This window comes from Hydra vulgaris, chromosome 09 (assembly GCF_038396675.1).
Source record: "Hydra vulgaris chromosome 09, alternate assembly HydraT2T_AEP".
Lineage (NCBI taxonomy): Eukaryota > Metazoa > Cnidaria > Hydrozoa > Anthoathecata > Hydridae > Hydra > Hydra vulgaris.
In genome coordinates, this window is record NC_088928.1 from 55,455,452 (window position 1) to 55,475,994 (window position 20,543).

Here is a 20,543-nt window from a genome sequence, read left to right on the forward strand (position 1 = left end):
AGGGTTTCAAAATTAGCATATTTTGAAACCCTATACAGACTCAGAATAGCAGAGATATGCGATAGCCCGATACCCAGTGGCATATTTTGAAACCCTATATAGGCTCAAAATAGAAGATTTCGTAATTAAGCGGCTATTATGAATCACGTGATGCAATGTTTTTCTCGGGAGGGCAAAAATGTAAACAAACTAATAATAAACATATAAGAAAAAGATAAGAAATAATACATCAGGTAAATAACAAATAAGAAAAAATACATCAGATGTGTAATTTTAAAAATGATATACGTTTACAAACACAAATAAAATAAAAGTCGAAAAAAATTTAGTAAAGAATATTTTACTTTTACCTCAATAAAATAGAAAAAGATACAAACCAAAAAATTATTCTTATTAAAGCAGTGAGTTTTTGCAAAGAATTTATTTGCTTTCTTATTGTTTAAAAATAATTCTGTATAATATAACTGGTTATTCTCTTAACTTTTAATTAAGTTTTAATCTTTTTGTTTGAATATTTATTATCATGTGTTCATTACTAAGTTTTTACTGTTTACTATCTCAGTTAAAAAAACATTATGGTTAATGATCGCTGTGTAGTTGGTATTTGCAATAACGATAAACGTTATCCAGAGCGTTACGAAATACATAGTAACGTTAAATCTGGAAAATTATGTTTCCACAAATTACCTGTTGATGGAAAAACAAGAAAATTATGGATTCCTGCAGTTTCTAAAGGGCGAAAACACTTTGTTATACCTAAACATTTTAAAATCTCCCCTAATCATTTTGTCGATGGCATGCCCACTTATGAAAATCCTAACCCAACACTCTTTTTGACATACGCCATGAATGTTCAATGTACTCCGGAAAAAAAACAATCAAGACCTCCTCCAAAAATCAGAACAACATCTATTGTAAAACCTGTTTCGTCAAAAATGATTGAATCTATCAACTCTAACTCGGATACACTTACAGCTGAAGAGTTGTCAGATCTTATGATTGTTTCTTCAGACGAAGAAAGCTTAATATTGTTCGAAATAACTCCATATGTTTGTGGCGATGCAGTTGCAGCAGAATTATTACACATCTCCGACTCTCCCAAAGAATTATTACACCCACCCGCCTCTCCCAAAGAAAAAGACACTGTAAATCCAATTTTGTCTAAGAATAAAGCCGGCTACAGTGTTAAAAATAATATAGAGCCTACTCTATTATCAACATATACTGCTTTACAGTTTTGTCATATTACTAGGGACTCAGATGTATCGACTTTTACAGGTTTACAAAATGCAAAAATGTTTCAAAGTGTTTTCAATTATGTCAAGCACAAAGCAGCAGTTATGAAATACTGGGATGGAAATAAGAGAACAAATCGATAACGAAAAACCATGTCCAGTGTTGAATCCGTCGAGCAGCTACACTTATCAGAAGATTATACTATTAGCGAAAACTTATTTCCTATGAGAAAAAGCGAACCTAAAACAAAAATCTCACTGAAACAGGAATTTCTTTTAGTTATGATGAGATTACGTTTGGGTCTTTTAATTGAAGATTTAGCTTTCCGCTTTTGTATATCAGCTGGAACAGTTTCCCAAATTATTATTACATGGGTAATATTGTTATCTAAAGAGTTGGACAGCCTAATCTTGTGGTCTAGCCGGAATACAATTCGAGCAACTATGCCAAACTGTTTTAAGCGATTATATCCAAAAGTGAGAACAATTATAGATTGTTCTGAAATATTTTTTGAAACATCAAGTGCTCTTGATGTTCAAGCTTGTATGTGGAGTGACTATAAACATCATGCAACAGTCAAATTTTTAATAGCAATAACTCCGAATGGAGCCATTTCATGGCTGTCTCCCCTTTATGGTGGACGTGCCTCTGACATTTTTATTGTCAGAAATAGTGGTTTTCTTGATATACTTGAGCCCTATGACCAAGTTATGGCAGATCGTGGCTTTAAAATAAGGACAGACCTTGCATATAAACAGTGTACTCTTTGTATACCTCCAAGTGCTGTTAAAGGAATTCAAATATCAAAAGAAGAAGTTCGAGAAACATCAAACATTGCTAATGTACGTATTTATGTGGAGCAAGCAATAAAAAGGATAAAACATTTCCGTATTTTAAAAATAATACAGCCATTACTATACCTACCTATCATGAATAATATACTACGCGTATGTGCGTATCAAACTTGAGAAAACCATTAGTTTCTAAATAGTTCATTAAACAAATTTAGTTTACTAAATAGTTTTTTTTATTGTATAATATAATGTTCCACTGTCCAAACTTTAGGTTATTATTATAACATGAGTTTATATCAACTAGGGTTTGAAAGATGTGTAAAAAATTAGTTGTTTTTTTAAACCAAACCAGCCCCGAAAAAACTTTTTTTTGAAAATCTTTTGAAAATGCAGAAAGAATTTAAAAAAATGTAAATAAAAGCAACATATTTACCTACAACTCTTAATAAAATATCCATTGAAGATTTAAGCTAAACATAAACTAGACATTGAGCACATGCAACAAACCCAGTCTAGATCTGCTATTAACTCATAGTCTTCTTTTTTTAAATTTTGACATGAACAGTGAAACCAAGCGCAACATACTTCACATTGAATACTGCTAAATTCATTAAATTCTTTAACATTGATTTCTGGATCTTCGTGTATAAGTTTATTGCATTTTCCACAGAATGTTATAGGTTTTATTAGTAATAATGCTGGAGAAACATATGTTTTGAAAAAAATATCTAAATTTATTTTCACCGTATCCCAGAGCTCTTGATCAAATTCCATTACTTCAACATATAAGTCCTTAAGCGTTCAAACAATAAAATATGCTGACTTGCAATTTGTAATTGCCATTTGGGAATTAATCTGTGTGTAATATTTATGACACTTATTTAATGTTATTTGATCATTTTTTATTGTAAAGAAATTACATTCACTAGCTCCTTCTTTGATTGTTTTATTAAAAATTTTAAACGGACATTTAACTTCTAAACACATTCTACCATGACATTTGCATACCATAAATCCATCTGGGGAGCAAGCAATGTAAGGCCTGTCATACAAAATAAAGAGACCACTTTTTTCAATTTTTAAATCATTTAACTTCTAAACACATTCTACCATGACATTTGCATACCATAAATCCATCTGGGGAGCAAGCAATGTAAGGTCTGTCATACAAAATAAAGAGACCACTTTTTTCAATTTTTAAATCAGTGAGATTTGATACATGCTCTGCATAAAATTTTTTTATAGCATCTTGCTCATGATCAATTCCCCATTTGATAGAAGCAATAACAAATGTTTTTTTATGAGGGTATAAAATCTCAGCAACAAGAGGAGTTGTTTTAGGCTTCTTAGAACTTGTATTTCTAGAAAGAGTATTAACTTTGGTATATATTCTGTGATATTTAGATGCAGTTATCCTTCCCTTTCTCATTTGAAACCAGGTATTGCTTTTAGCTTGATCTCTTGTGTTATATTCCACGTTTTTAATTGTTTCATGTGTTAAAACCATTTTTTCTAATAATATTTTGCCTAATGTTGACTCATCAGCGTTAGGATGGTCTAAAAGTATTTTAAATGATAGCTTTTCAAGATCAGGAATACTTACAATATTTTTAACAGATTTTTTAATTTTTGATTTAAATATTACAGCAGAAGGCTCAGATATATGAATGTTGTTTAAAAAAGTTTCAAATGAATGTTCATTAAATTCACGATGAATTTCGATTCTTGGATCGAATTCTTGCAATGCTTTCATCCTAGTGTTTTCCTTATTATTATCATTTTTTTCATTATTTGCAATTTTTTTTCTAACAACTAGGTCAGTTATTAAGCACGGTTTTATATCTTTTCTAGAAGACTTATTCCAGACACAAGCTTGTTCTGTGCATGTTGGATTACACCAACCTTTGTTATTAGCATATTCCATTTTATAAAGGGTGGCAATGACATGATTACAAACTTCAAAAGCTCCAGCCATACACGAACACCAAGCAGAAAGAATATCACTATTGCAAAAGGCAATCCAAAGCTTTCTTTTTTTGTGAATTTTTTGCGAACCACACACTTCAGAATATGCGAATAAAACATCTTTTTTAAACCTGAAGTGCATTATTGGGCCTACAAAACCACTATCGAAAAATGAAAATGCTTTTTGGTCCTTATATTTGCCAATATATTCCGAATCAAAATATTTTCTATTAAGAATATATGAAAAAATATTTCCCATTGTTATACTAGGCCACTCATAGAGTTGCAAAAAAAACCGTTTTTTTTTAATTGTGTTTTTTTTGCAAAAAAAACATGTTTTTTGTGTGTTTTTTTTTGTTTTTTATAGTTTTTTTTGTTTTTTTAGATGAAAAAAAATTATTTACTTTTATTTAATTTCTATTTTTATTATAAATGTAATACAATATATAATAGTAACATGATATATGATAAATATATAGTACATCACTTGAAAAATTTATTTTTAATTAACAAAAGACTCTGTATTCTGGCTTTCTTGTTCATTAAGGTCTTCTATTGTAAAGTCAAATCCGTATTCTTCAGAGTCACTTGATACCTCTGACTCTAAACTCTGTGAAGTACCATTGTCCAGAAAAAATTCTTGGCTTTGACTTGTTGATGATTCTGCATTACATTTTAGATTTTTGAGTTGTAAATTATGTGATATAAATACTAATTTTGAAGCTCTGTCATTTGTTAATCTATTCCGTTTTTGATTATGGATCCAAGATTGTCTACTAAATGATCTTTCGACTGCAGCACTTGTTGGTGGAAGTAATAAAATTTTACTTGCAATATTTGATAGTATTGGAGCACAAGAACAACATATTCCCTTCCACCAACTTACAGGAGATGAATGGTTTACTGAAGCCCATATAAAAGGTTTTGCAAAAAGTCCTTCGTTTGATCTATAATCAGCTATCTCACCCAAAATTTTGTCATCACATTCTTTAATAGAAGAATCCATTTTTCCTAATTTATGTAGCGTTTCAATGGCATCAATCTAAAGAAGATGTTTTAAATAAGGCATCTTAATTCATTTTAAATATAACTTCCTTCTTTTTCAATTAATTTAAATGAGGATTAAATTCTGAAAATACTCACCATTTCATCTCCAGAGATATGACATCCTTTATAACGTGGATCCACTAAATTTGCAGCAAGATGAATGTTTCGAATGTGAAATTTCCTTCTTTTGGCAATTATTTTCATCATACCATTTTCCTCGCTTTTTAGAATTGGACTGCAAAGGATATTGTCCTGAAAAGACTTTTCTAAATCTGAAAATGTTTTTGCAACAATGGAGAGACTTAATTTATCTCCTTCAACTGCTGCAATGGCTATGGCTATTGGTTTTAATAACTTGATAAACCCATCCACTTTATCCCAGAACACTTCTGACAACAATAGGTTTTGAATAGGCTTAGCAAGAGATTTTGCTTCATCGTCAATAGCTAATCCCCGTAATGATAATCTGTTGTTATGATGACTTTCCATACAATGTATAATTGAAGCCCATCTGAAAAATATATTTATTTATAATTAAATATTAATTTGCCTAATGTTATTTCCATACTAAGTATTATGATTTATAATGTAATATAAATTTTTTAAAAATTTATAATAATACTTTTTATGTTTTATTTTTTATGTTTTTATGTTTAATTTTATTATAAAATTAATTTTTAATAAACCTAGTTGTTACTAGAAGCTTTAGTGATTGTTGAATGATTTGTCCTGATTTCTGCTGATGTTGTTTTAACAAAGCTGATAAAATTTGAGAGTTCTTTATCCCTTTTACCACCATTGTGCAATTTCTTTGGGAATCTGCTATTGATTTCAAGTTACTCGCATCAGTAAAAATTAAATTTAAGGTATGTGCCAGGCATCCATAAGGATATATGTGAGGAAATTCAGTAACTATTAGTTGCCATGCTTTTTTCATATTGGCTGCATTATCAGTACAAACACCAAGAACTTTCATAGGTCCAACATCGCATATTATTTTTTTAACTATATTTGCCATATATTCGCCAGTATGACTTTCTGCGCCTAAATAAAGAGTTATACGTTTAATAGTTATAATAAACTATAAAAATTTTAATATTTTTGAAAAACTTTACAACTTTGGAGAATATAAAATAAAACTTGCTATCTGACAATTCTGAAGACATGATAACTAAAATTAATCTAAAAAGACTACCTGTTTCTATGCTGGTCCAAAATATAGGTTGAGGTACCGTTACAACAAAATTAATGATTCCTTCATTCCTGTAAATAGTAAAATCTATCTTTATTACTGATTTTTATTATTTATGAATTATACACATGAAGTTAGAATGCACTTAAATTATATATGTGTAGCTTACATTGTTACATAATTTTGTTATATAACGTTTAAAAGTATCTAGGTATTGAATACTCCTATACTAGTGCACAAATCAAAACGTAGATAAATAGTCCTACTATTTTAAATCATATTTTCCTTGTCTGATATTGCTCCACCCATCACACAAAACTGCTACACTTAAAGCAGTTCCCACAAGTTCTTTAACGGTAGTTGAGGTTTCATTATAAACCCTTTCAAGTAGGGAATTAGACAACATAACACGGTTAGGTAGTTTAAATGCAGGTCTCAATTTTGCAAAGCTGTCTATCCATAGTTTATTTTCAAAAACTCTTAATGAGCACCCAGTACCATAGACAGTGCGTGCTAAATCCATTTGCGATTCATCCTGTAAAAACATGAAATTTATAAAAATTGTTATTACAAAAATTACTTATGTACTAAATAAAGTTTGCTAAATATTTGGAAGTATTAAATATTTTAAATATAATTCTTACTATTTGTTCATTAGTCATTTTGTCCGAGAAAATGTAGGATGCAATTTTATTTTTCTGAGGTGTGAATGGAACTCTTGTTGAAGAATGCAATCGTTTCAAGGAAGGCTTATCTGAATTGGTTTTATTTGGCTTACAGTCTCCAAACTTAGGGGTTGTAGACCTACTTTGGTTTCCACAACAGCTTGGGGTTCGAAAGAAGGACTCAATTGGAATTTGCAATATAGCAGATGATAAACATATTTTTTCCTTTTTTTCCATACATTGAATAGGTAAGTTTTCAGGAATATCTTCTTCCATCATTAGTTCAGTTTGAACTTTCTTTTGTTTAAAAGGCATATCGTTCAAATATTTGTTTTTTATTTGATCTCCACATTTCATACATTTTGCAATGGGCTCGGTCATTCGAGTGCCATTTTTTGATAGCTTTAAGCTGCAAAATTTGCATATAACTTGTTGAATTTTAGAACCTCCAGATTCTAAAGGTGCCTCATTGAACAATGTAGCTACAAAACATTTCTTTCTGCCTGGCATTCTTTTTTTTAGATTTCTTTTTTTTTAAATAAATATAAACAATATTTTTAAAATTGTTTAATATTAAGTTTTTTTCATTAGTTATACAAACTTAGTTATTGTGTTATTTTTATTTAATTGAATATTTTTTGAATAAATAAAATTTTAGCTATCTAATTGCAATTTGAATAAATATTTGAAAAAAATGATTTAAATTTTCTAAACTCAAATGAATCCAAGATAAAAAAACTTATAAAAAACAAAATTAAATCTTCAAAATAAACCAAACTATTTCAATTTTAAATTCCAATAATTAAAACTAGTTAAAATTTCAATTTTAAACTCTGTTTAAAATTGAAATATTTAAATAAAGAAATAAACTATTAAAATTTTACAAAAGTAATAAATAAAAGTAAATAAAACATTAAAGTAAATTTTATATAACTGTTGGTTCATTTTTGTATTTTGCAATGCATTTCATTCATTTTTATGAATGAAATAACACTGCTGAAATAACATTTTTATTTCATTCATTCAGTTGTGTTATACTTACAATTAACTAGTAGCTACTAGTATAGTTTTTTTGAGATATATTAAAAAAATTACTTAATTTTTTTTTTAATATTTAATACTGTTTTTTTTTTAAATATGCATTTTATTTAATAGAAAACATTCATATTTTGAAGGTTTAATGCCTCTGAAACTGTTTCAAGTATTATTAATATCTTAAATTTAATAAATACTAAAAAAATAAAAAAAACTATAAAAAACAGTTTTTAAGAAGAAAAAAACCGTTTTTTTTGGGTTGCAACTCTATAAATTTGTAAGAAATATTATATAGGGTAAGATACATTACATTTAACAAAAAACATGTATATTTTGAAGGTTTACTGACACTGTAACTTTTTAAAGGATAATTGATATATAAAATTTAATGGACACCTAAAAAAAACAAAAAAAACCATTAAAAACATGTTCTTAGGACAGGCCTGTTTTTTTTGCAAAAAAAACGTGTTTTTTATAAAAAAAACGCGCATGTTTTTTTTGAGTAGCAACTCTAGCCACTTAGATACTAAGTCTTTTCTATTTTCCATTGGAACAAAGTTTGGGTCAATTAGATCTAAAGCTTTTAGCTTGTCCGTATAAGATTGCTTAAGTTCTTTTTCCTGTTCTTCTGCTGTCTCTATACCATCTATATTTAATTCCATTGCAGAAAATGTTTGCGTACTACTGGACGCAAACTTAGCCCACGAACAGTTAAAAAACTAACAAACTGTTTAACAGATAAATTCAAAAAATCTTCGTATTTTTCAAGTGGCATGGTAAAATACAATTTTCAAATATATATTTCCAGATAAACTATTTCTAGATATTTAAACAAACAATAAAAAGATAAAGCGTTTTACCAAGTTTGTATATAATTTTGCCCTCCCGAGAAAAACATTAGGTCACGTGATTCATAATTTCCGCTCTATTACGAAAAGGTCTATCAGGCAGAAAAATGAGCAACCTGATTCGCTGATTTTGAAAGAGAGGCAAGTGCAATTTTGTTGAAAAATATAATTAAAATCAAAACAAACAGATTTTGGAAATAAATTTCAAAGTAATGATATACTAAGTTTATCAATACAAGTCATGTGTTACTATCAACACAGGAAATTCATTTTATTTTAGTACTCTTCAGAGTATTTAAAATGTATCAAAATCTATTTGTACAAGAGAATTTTCACTTGTAAGAATTTCAAAATTTCAATAAAGTTTATCTTGGTGATGATGATTTTATCTATTGTTAATTTTAAGAAACGAAAAAAAAAATGTGTTGAAGTAAATTTGAAAAAATCTACAAATATGTTTCTCTTAAAATATGTTCTTGATATATCTTAAGAGAAACTTATAAACTATGTATTTGAGAATACTTTAAGGTATTCTCAAATACATAGTTTATATAAGTATGTTGTACGAGACTAATAGTGAAGCACTTTTGCATACAAAGTTTATATGCAGTTTTACCTGACTACTTGTGAAGAACTTTATTTATAAACTGATTTACATGTTTATTATAAAGAGTTGAAAATTAAATTTTTTAAAAAAAGAAAATTTTTACTAATTGCAAAACTAGCTTACATGTTCCATGTCAATATATACGATCTGAGGAGATTTTGTTTTCATGCTTTGTTTCAACCATAGTTTGGAGGAGGCTGAAATATTTTTTTATTACATAATTTTAATAAAACATTGTGTTAAACCATTAAAAACTTTTGAAAAATTTTGGCTGGCTACATTAGTTTATAAAATATTCGAAAATTTAACAAAAGAAGTGAAATTTATGTTTGTCTACAGAAAAGTAATTTTTGTACAGTTACATATAAACACTGACATTAAACGCAAGAAAAAGTATTGAAGTCAAATAAGTTAACCAAATAAAAGTGGATTATGGCATAAATAAAAGTGGATTATGGCAAATGATTGTGGCATTTTTTGTATTGTAGTAGTTGAAAAAAAAAAAAAAGGATTTAATAAACTAAACTAAGTGGTTAAAATCAAATGTTATATTGAAAAAAGAGTAATAAAAAAAAGAAAAGAAAATTATCAAAAAAAAGAACAAAATCAGTCATGCTATAAATATTTTTGCTATTATAAAATGTGTTTTGTATGTATAAACTCTTGAAATATTTCACTTGAATTTGCATGTGTGCAATTTTGCAAGATTTCTAAATGTGTTTCTCATCAAATATAATGTCCGTGTTCTACAAAGCATGCTCAATACAAAGTTTATATACAATTTCACCAGACTACTGGTAAAGTACTTAAAATATGCAAAGTATAAGTTTTAAGCTGAGGCAGAGGTTGTTCTAAGCTCGTTACTGCATCTTCATACCAACTTGTTAATTATAAACAGTTTAACATTTAAAATTTTGGAAAAGAAAATTTTTACAGATGTTTTGCCAAACTAGCTTACATGTTCCATATAAATCTACGAACCCTGAGGAAGTTACTGTTCAACCTAAATTTTGAGAAGGCTGATAAGGCGTACATCAATATTTTTTTTATATTATATCAATTTTTATTTTATATTATCAATTTTTATTTTATATTATATCAATATTTTTTTTATATATATATTATATAGAATGAAAATTAGATATTAATCTAATGGAAATAATTTGAATAATCAATTTGATAATAATCTATTGGAAAATTTAACAAAAAAAGCGATACTTGTTTTTTCACTGAACATTAAAACTTTACTGAGTATTAAAGTCAAAAAATTTAACCAAATAAAGGTGAATTATGGCAATTTTTGTAATAAAAATAACTTTATCAAAATTAGCTTTTACATTTAAAGAAGCAAGTTTTCTAAAAAATTATTAATATTACATCAAAATAAAACATGATGCATCTCTGTTTTTATATTATTAAACAAGAGATATTCACAGAAATTAAAAAAAAGAACACCTGTTTTTATTGGTTATACCAAAAATTAAATAATGAAACTATTCATAAAATTTGTAAATATGGAGTACATTTTATTTAAGGTTTTTTTTCTAATTTTTTAAGAGCAGACATATTTTCATTTTCTTCTGGAGTATATATTGTAAAATAAATTATTAGCATTATAAATATATAAAATTTATCAAAGTTTGCTGGTTTATTTAATATTATTTACCATCAGTTGCTATCAAAGGATACACATTTTATATTAATTATAGAATACAATAACGAGTATTTTGTTCAGGTTAAAAGCTATATATCAACAAACATGTATTGAGTTTTGAAATTAAAATAAACAACATAAACTTGCATGTTTGCAATCTTTCTTGTTTCTACCTTTTTACACTTAGTTTTTCATAAAGGTGTGGTAAGTTGAGAGTTATTGCTTTTGGTAATCAGTTTATTATATCAAAACACACTTGTGGACATCAGGTTTTTTCTAATAGCTTATTAGGCTACAATGCTTTGTGATTTTTTATTACTATACATTATTAAAGGATATCTAAATTCGCTCTTGCTTACAGTTGCTTTTAATTTAAGAGTGTTGCAAATCATCTGGGCTAGCTATAACAACCAATAAGCAATATTCTCAAACTTTTTTAGTGTTATATTTAATTTATATATGGGAGTAATATGTGTAAAGTTGTAAAAAGAAATTAGGCTATTTTTTCAAAATACTTATCTTGCTAAATGATTGGATATATGGGAACTTAATTTGAAAAAAAGTATACCAAGTCAATAATAGTCTATTGATATTAGTAGGTAAATTTTAAAACTGTTTTAAAAAATCTATCCCGTGAGAATCACAGCATAGTCAAGTTTTACCATCTGGTTTATAGTTTGTTACAATAGTTGTCTTTTTTATATCTTAGAGTTGAAACAATTAGAAAAACAAACTATTTTTTTGAAATCTTTATTTTTAAGAAAAAATTCTGAAAATCACGGATGTTTTGAGTTGTGTGGGTTTCTATAAGTATTTGTACTATATTGCACAAAATTAGATAGAAAAATCATAATTTTTTTTGCTATTATTATTTGGCTTTTATGAAGTTACTCAAATTCACTTTTATTATTTAATATGTTTTTTGGCATTTTTTTTTATATAAACATACGCGCTAAAGCCTCTCTTTCAAAATCAGCGAATCAGATTGGGCATATCTCTGCTATTCTGAGTCTGTGTAGGGTTTCAAAATATGCCCTGGTGGGTATACCCATATGGGCCCTAGAGGAAAAGCACGGCCAAGTTCCGGCGGGTTCCCGATGGGCTTCCCATATGGGTTCCAGTTGCAAACCCAAACGGACCTCTTACGGTTTTAAAGAACGGGTAATATATATATATGTATATAAATATATATATATGAAAAAGTATAGAAAAAGCTTGTTTGGAATAGACTTACAAGAGCCGTATTTTTACGGATCCGGTCAGCTAGTATATATTAATGATTTAAGAAAAACTGCTAAAATCTTATTTGCTGATTAGTTAAATTTATTTTATTTCCATAGTAATACTAAAAGATTGGTTAGAACGGTTTTTAGAACTCAATAATGAATTTTCAGAATTAACTGAATGTTTTGATGTAAGTAAAATATCTATTAATTTAAATAAAACTATATTTACTTTTTTCATTGCTTTCATAAAAGAAACTAAATTCTTCTCACACTTCCAAAACTTATTTTCGGTGTTCACGTTATATAAAGAGAATGTTTAATGAAGTTCTTGGGAGTAATTCTAGATGAAAACTTCGCTTATAAAGTTTACAGAAACACATTAAATTTTTTTTTTTCAAAGTATTGGTTTAATCTATTAAACCAAATCTTTTTCAAATACTCTTTTTTAAATACTCTTTTTTAAATACTCTCTTAATTGAGAGCATCTGTAGAGGTATACATTAGCTATACTGTTTTTATATATTTCTTCGGATACAACAATAAGTTAACAAAAATGTGAAACAACAAAACGTGCTTTAAGTTGCAAGGTGTTTGTGAAGAGCGGACTATTAACATAGTATAATATGAGCCAGGGGCGCTCAGAGACTTCATGATGTCAGGAGTATATTATAAAAAAAAATTTACTGGATGCCCCCTCCCCCCTCCCCCCTCCCACCACCAAAATGAAAATAATAATAAAAATAAAGCTATTATTTCTAGCATTCACAAAATATTTTTATATTTTATAAAAACAGTTCACAAATCAAATAATTAAACATAATAAAGGAAAAAAAAAATTTGCATTTGTTATCAAATATTTTTTACGTTATACCAAAACTTTATGAGCTTTTCTTGCAGCAAAGTTGGAAGTTACAACATTGTAATTAACTTTCTTCGCAAGAACTGTTTCGATTGAAAGGAAAAAACAGTCGTCAAGACGATCCTATCCCATGGTAGCTCTTAGAAAGTTCTTGACAAGAGCTAACTTGCAAAAAGATTTCTCGCCTTTAGCCATAGATACTGGCAAGTACGGAAGATACGAAGAAAGATGCATTACTGAAGGAAATTTCCTTCAAATCCCTTTGCATAAATGCTGTTCAGAAGATTTAAGAGCCAATAATTTTTCAGAGAGCTTTCTAAATTTGTCAGAGAATCTAAATTTAAAAATCACGAGGTTTTGTAACTTTAGATTCTTGACTGTTTGTTATGTTCGAATTGATGTATGGCGTAGACCAGATGAAGGAAAATAATCTACGTTGTTTCAGAGATTAAAATCTCTCTGTAACAAAGTAAACAATTTTCATTTCTTTATTGGATGTTTTCAATTTTTTATTTAGCATATATTTCGGGGAGTTTGGGTTGGTTTTCCGATGACCGGGGAAACCGATTCGGATCCCGCACCCTCTGTGCGACCATGATCTGCGGATAAGCACGGATAAGCAGCGTATAAGAAGCGGATAATCGCGGCTTATCCGCTGATATTATATTATATTTGCAAACAAGAAGTCATTGTCCGCGCATCAATAAAACAAAAAAACTATCCAACGAGCAAAAAATGCTATTAGATAACTATTAAAGTACACATTCAAAATCATTGCTTTACATAATACACTAAATGTTGACCAAATAATCATATGTTATTTTATGTTTTTATATAAAATGAGTAAAAATAAAATAGAAAATATCTTTAAACCATTATTTAACAAAATTCAGCACAAGTACCCTACCGAATATGGGTTGACCATAGTTGTTACTGAAGTAAAAACTATGTTCAACCCAAAACTATATACGACACCACCATGTTCTCAATAAATAACAAAGGACACGTTTGGCAAAAAAAAAGGATTAGTAATGTTAAAACACAACTATTGAATTGATCCTAAAAAAACTTAAACTATTACTTTTAACATATTAGCAAATCATCTAGGATATAGATGATTTGCTCATCTCGAAAACTTGATATAAAGTAATCATTTTTGAAAAAATATGATTTAATGTATATTTTATTTTAAATGAGAAAGATTTAAACCTTTGAATAACGTAAATTAATGCAAATAATTCTAAACTTTCATGATTATTTAAAAAAAGTTTTTTTTTTTTTGAATTTTAAATTATTATCATCTCGTGAATTTTGTGAATTCTGAATTTTTTGAATTGAATTAGAACTGTTGGATCATTCTTTTTTTTATATTTAAAAAACTCTAATAATTATTTTACATTTTATAAAAATAAATTGAATCGTTTTTTGTTTTTTTTTCAAATAAAGATTTTATGTCTATTTTTTTAAATAGATTTATTATAAAACATTTGCTCTAATAGCATATATAAACTTTGTTTTACAATTTTATTTAGTTTCAAATTTCAAGCGTATAAGTTCAAAAAACAAAAATCGCGAAATTACTATCATTTTAAACCTGTTATTTAGCCATACAATTAAAGTTCTATTTTAGTTAGTAGTTGTATTAATTAATCTGCTTAATTGCTTTATTTTTAATAAACTTTGTTTCTAAAGTTTATTGGAAATAAAGCAATTAAACAGATTAATTAATACAATTAACTACACAGATGAGGAGGTAAAGCAAAAAATACCAGTCTTTACATTATTTTTGTACTAAAGAACGCATCGCTATGCGTGTATTTTTTGCATTTCAAGCATTTCAAACTCACCCCTTTTGGCATGTAAGTCACTGGTAATTTTAATTTGTTGTCATTTTCGTACACACGATTTGGACGCTTGCATTTTTTTGATTTGTTTAAATCTCCATTTTATTTTGCGTGGACTAACTCTCTATTATGGCTGATTGCTTTGCGTAATGCTAAAATATAGTTTTTATCTTCTTTTAAATTCTCTCATTCTTATGTCCTTCAGCAGTTTGAAAATGTCTAACATCTCGGGTAAATTAAAGACATGCATTCACTGTTACTATTACTGATTTTGTAGCATTCACAGCTACTATTATTGATTTGGTAGATTCACGTAGTTGAATTGGAACTGATAAAAGTTGTGAACAGATTGAACAGAAGCGTGACAGTCTCGTCAATTTAATTCTTCTTCTTTTTTTGTTTGCTACTGTGTTAATCATTTCTTGATTGATTGTGAATAATTTAGTTTTTATTTGCGTGGTTGACAGATTTATATTAGGATTAAATGTGTATCTAAATTTGATTAGGAAATAGGTGTGGAACAAAATGTGTTCAACAAAACATGAATTCTTTTTATTTCAGTTTTTCCTTAAAATAGATTAGTTTAGATTAGCAAGGACACACAGGTTCACATGTGTGAACACTAACAGCGTGATCCAAATAAATTATGTAACAGCGCACATCATTGACATATTACAAATAAAAAGTGTATATAACAAAATAACAATTAGATATGCAATTATAGAATGGTAGATAATACCATAGTCATAGTATTTAAATACTATGACTATGATAATACATAACTTTTCAAAATTGTATTTTTCATAACTTTTATGCAGAACTAACAAATTGAAAAAAGAATCACCTTCAGCAGAATTTTTATAAATATAAATAAAAGCTACTAAATATATTGTTAATGCTAAAGGTAATAGTAATCCTCCACAGCTGTAACAAAACGAACATTAAAAGTTAAAGGAGTACAATACTAATAATGATAATAATAAGAGTGGTAGTAGTAACAATAATAACAATACTATCATTGTATTGTATAATAATAATAATAATAAAAATAAAATGACAACAAAAAAAATAATTACAATAATCATAAAAAGAATAATAGTAATTTAGTATTAGTCACACACATACACCTTTTATTAATGTGATTTATATCATTATCATATTTTATTAATGTGATTTATATTATGCTGTGATTTATAAACTCTAATAGATAATCAAATATATTAATAACGTTGGTTATATAAAAACCTTTCACGACAGTAATTATGAAAATATCAGAATATAAAATTATGTTCATACACACATTATGATACATACACACATATATAGAAACATATAGAAACACACACACACACATATATATATACATATACATATACATACATACATATATATATATATATATATATATATATATATATATATATATATATATATATATATATATATATATATATATATATATATATATATACATACATACATATATATATATATATATATATATATATATATATACATACATATATATATATATATATATATATATATATATATATATATATATATATTTAAATATATACGTACATACCTACATACACACGCACGCATATATATACACATTTAAATATATACAAACATACACATACACACATACTCATCCATGTATACATAGATACACATATCATATACACTTATACATAGATACACATATCTTTGGATTTATAAACTGTATTTGATTAGGAAGGAATAGAATAGGTTACTCTTAAAAACATAAATTAAATGGAGAGCTTTTAGGTCATAGGGAAGGTTATACCAAGATTTTTATACTTTGGTTTTTTATGGACTTATATCCATAAGTAACACAACGATGATTTAAGAGTGGAAGATTCAGATTATCAGTTGATCGAAGATAGTATCGGTTATTTGCATTTTTTGAAAAGAAATTGTTGAAGGTAAGAGGTAGGTTTTTGTGTTGGTGGTTCCAGACAAACTGGCAATTCAAGAATTGAACAAGGCCGCAAAGTTTAAGGATCTTAGAAGTAAGATAAAGCACATTAAGATTGGATTTGTAATTCTGAAAATGTATTATTTTTAAAGCTTTGTTTTGAAGATGAGATATCCTTAAAACTTCTTGCTGTTGAGATTACCCCCATATTTAACAAGCATATCGTATATGCGAGCCAAAAATGGCATGATGTATGTTTAATAATGTTTTCAGATTGACATAATGGCGAACTTTAGCAAGCATTCCATTTGATCTGCTAAATTTTAACGCTAAGTTTTTGAGGTGGGATACAAACGATAGGTTGGAATCAATCATAATTCCAAGATATTTGTTAAAAACCAAATGTTAGGAAGAGCAAAAAAGTCTATACAATACTGCAAAAATATTTCAAACTATTTTTTCATTTGAAAAATAAATCAAAAAAACTTAATATCAAAAGTTGTTTAACTTTACATTCTGTCATAATAGCTTTTAATCTATTATAATATCTTTAATTCTTTTAATTTTTTTTGTTTTGCGCAAATGGAAATAAGAATTTTTAAAATGGAGTTTAAAATTTTTGAAATAAAGCATCATTATATATATAAGTTTAAGTTTATATATCCTTATACTGCTGATCTAGGTGAGCAGCGTGACGTTATACTGAAATAGCCTGCTGTCGGGGCTTCAGTACATACATCGACTGACAAATAGCCTGACTCGCAGTATATATATATATATATATATATATATATATATATATATATATATATATATATATATATATATATATATATATATATATATATATATATATATATATATATATATATATATATATATTGTCATGATTAAAAATCAAAACAATTGAAAGTTAACTCATTCAACATAAAACGAAGTACTCTTTGTTATAGCTTGATTTTAAAAATATCTTGTTATAAATATCTCTTAAACTTTCAAGTTTTGTTTTGCGTTAAAGATAAATATTTTTAACTTCTCTTTCTAAAGTTCCATAAGAATTATTGATTTTCTACATTATCTTTTCATGATTTTTTTTTTCTTTTTGCAAGGTAGAGCTTATGGAAATAATTTTACATATTTAGGTGAGATGAATCTTTAGATGGTTTTTAATCCATCCAAATATTCGTTCCGTTATCCTGCCGCTTGTTGGACTGTTTGTATAATCTTTACTATCAGGTGGTTCTTCTCTAATTATTGTGTCATGAAACCTTGCTTTGGAAATTAGCTGCTCACTTTCAGCATACACACGCTGTCTATTTATTTTGTTCCACGTTGCACTATAATATTGTATAATCTAATTTAAGTTGTCCTATTCAAATGTTCAAACTGCTCCGACATCGTAAATAATAAACGATAATTCAAACAAAAACAACTCATTTTTTGACATTTTCTGCTTTATTGTAAATGTTAAAATATTTCAATCTTACAAATAATATAAAATTTATCCCTTAGAAATGTGGTCGGTAAAATATATAATTACTAAATTATTTATTATTACTTTTTAATACTTTTAAATATTTATTATAGCTAATTAATATACTATAATATATTATATAATACATATTATATTGTATAGTATATAATATATTATGTAATATCTAAAAATATTTTAAATTTTTAATTATTTTATATATATATATATATATATATATATATATATATATATATATATATATATATATATATATATATATATATATATATATATATATATATATATATATATAATTATGTTTTTTCTAAATCAATTCTTATTTTTGAAATTCTTGCATAATTTTTTTAATATAAGGGACACAAAATTTTAAATCCAGTGGTATTTTATTATTTAGAATACATTTAGAAAGGATCAGTTACCGAACAATACCCTAAGTATTGTTTGTTAACTGATCCTTACCAGCCTCATCCGCCCTACGACTTCAAAGGTGATTTTTAAATACCTAGTATAGGGGAGAGTATATACCCATGATCCTAAAAATCTATCAGGCCAATTTACTGAATATATGTTTTCATTTCGATCTCTAAAGTAACAGTACATAAAAGCAAATTGTATACCTTATTATAATTCAATAATCTTTTTTTTACCAGAATATTTTAAGTAGATTTAAAATTATAAAAACTAAGAACCCTCAATTGGGATCATGGGTGCATACCAGTATGCTCCCATGATCCTACCTATATGCACCCTTGATCCTATGTGTGTATACATGTTCTGAGATCAAACTTATACCATAAATGTGTAAGAATTATTTTTAAGTCGTCAAAAGTATGTCTATAATAAATACCAATAAAGTTATTATTAATTTTACTACAAATTTATCTTTTTTAAAAGAAAAAATCAATGAAAAAAATGTTATTTTTTACTGAGACTCAACCTTTTTTTTTTCATTACTTTCAAGATCAAGTTTTCTTTTCCTTGTCATGAAGATCTTATTTTGCATTTCATATTTTTTCTTTTTTGACTGAGACTTTTTTTTCATTTCCTGAAGCCTAGTTCATTTCGAACAGGGGTGTCTGTGAGTATTCGGGTACGCTGACGCTTACGTCCTTTAATGAACTTCCTTGATCCAGCTTTCGAAAATGGCCTAATTTTTTCTAGACTTGCTTGATAAGAGATATTAATAGAAACTCTGGATAGTTGACTTACAGGTTCAGATATAGGCTGAATTGGCAATACACTACAAGCTGGCCCTGATGACAGACTTGACATCAATGATTGATTAAAAGCTGGGGCATGAATAATAGTAGAAACTGGATCAATAACACCTGGAAATGGGTTTGCAGTAATAGGTTCTGGATGATCTGTTACATATGAAGCCAAAAACTCATTATCAGAAAATATGTTAGGATTAAAGGGTTCAATTCCTGCCACAGCAAATCCTGCAGAAATGTTAGACAAAGTAAAAGCTTGTGCATAAGCTTTCCTTACAACTGCAGCTATATCATATATGGTCATCGGTCTTGGATTAGATACAACCCAATCATCACAGGCTGTATTGTAATAACGTTTCAAAGGCCCATAAACTGACCGATCTAATGGCTGCAGCTTGTGACTACAATGTGGTGGAAAGGACAGCATAGTTATGCCATTTTTTTTAGCTAAATCTAAACACACAATTGAAACATGGCTCTCATGGTTGTCAAGAAGTAAAAGCACTGGATTAGCTGGTGAATATTTCACATTTTGAATAAAATGTTTCATCCACTCGAAAAACATTGCACAATTCATCCAGCCAGATGGGTTTGCAACCCCAACACATCCAGGTGGACCACCATTTAACCTACTTCCTTTGAAATGAGCTCTTGGAAAAATAAAAAATGGAGGGATTGAGTTCTCTATTGCATTAACTGCACAACAAACTGTTACTAATATCCCTCTTTCTGCTGAAGTTATCCTTCCAACTTGTTTATCTCCTTTTTCAGCAATTACTTTAACTGGTTTTTGAACGGTTGTAAGACCTGTCTCATCGACATTATATATGTTTTGTGGCTAAAATTTGTGTCGCAGACGAACATCTTTTAGATTGGTGAAAAATTCTCCGACTGTATAACGATTAAAAGCAGTTGCT

The 20,543-nt window shown here is 27.5% G+C and overlaps 2 protein-coding genes across 2 annotated transcripts; one reads left to right on the top strand and one right to left on the bottom strand.

Annotated features, from left to right (window-relative positions):
- The first annotated feature begins 1,388 nt into the window (after positions 1-1,388).
- On the top strand, positions 1,389-2,204 carry LOC101238041 (uncharacterized). Its single transcript, XM_065806913.1, has one exon. It carries the CDS (start codon positions 1,389-1,391, stop codon positions 2,202-2,204), a length of 816 nt encoding a protein of 271 aa, XP_065662985.1.
- A 2,293-nt stretch (positions 2,205-4,497) lies between these two features.
- Positions 4,498-5,531, bottom strand: LOC136085592 (uncharacterized). Its single transcript, XM_065806914.1, has 2 exons — positions 5,139-5,531; positions 4,498-5,037 (listed from the first exon to the last, which is right to left on the bottom strand). The coding sequence occupies exons 1-2, from the start codon at positions 5,529-5,531 to the stop codon at positions 4,498-4,500; spliced, it is 933 nt and encodes a 310-aa protein (XP_065662986.1).
- Positions 5,532-20,543: the final 15,012 nt, after the last annotated feature.

Excerpts from the sequence above, each read along its gene's own strand:
- LOC136085592 (XM_065806914.1), bottom strand. The coding sequence starts at position 5,531 with ATGGAAAGTCATCATAACAACAGATTATCATTACGGGGATTAGCTATT. Across the intron at positions 5,038-5,138 it reads ATATCTCTGGAGATGAAATG|ATTGATGCCATTGAAACGCT; the intron begins GTGAGTATTTTC and ends CATCTTCTTTAG.
- LOC101238041 (XM_065806913.1), top strand. The coding sequence starts at position 1,389 with ATGTCCAGTGTTGAATCCGTCGAGCAGCTACACTTATCAGAAGATTAT.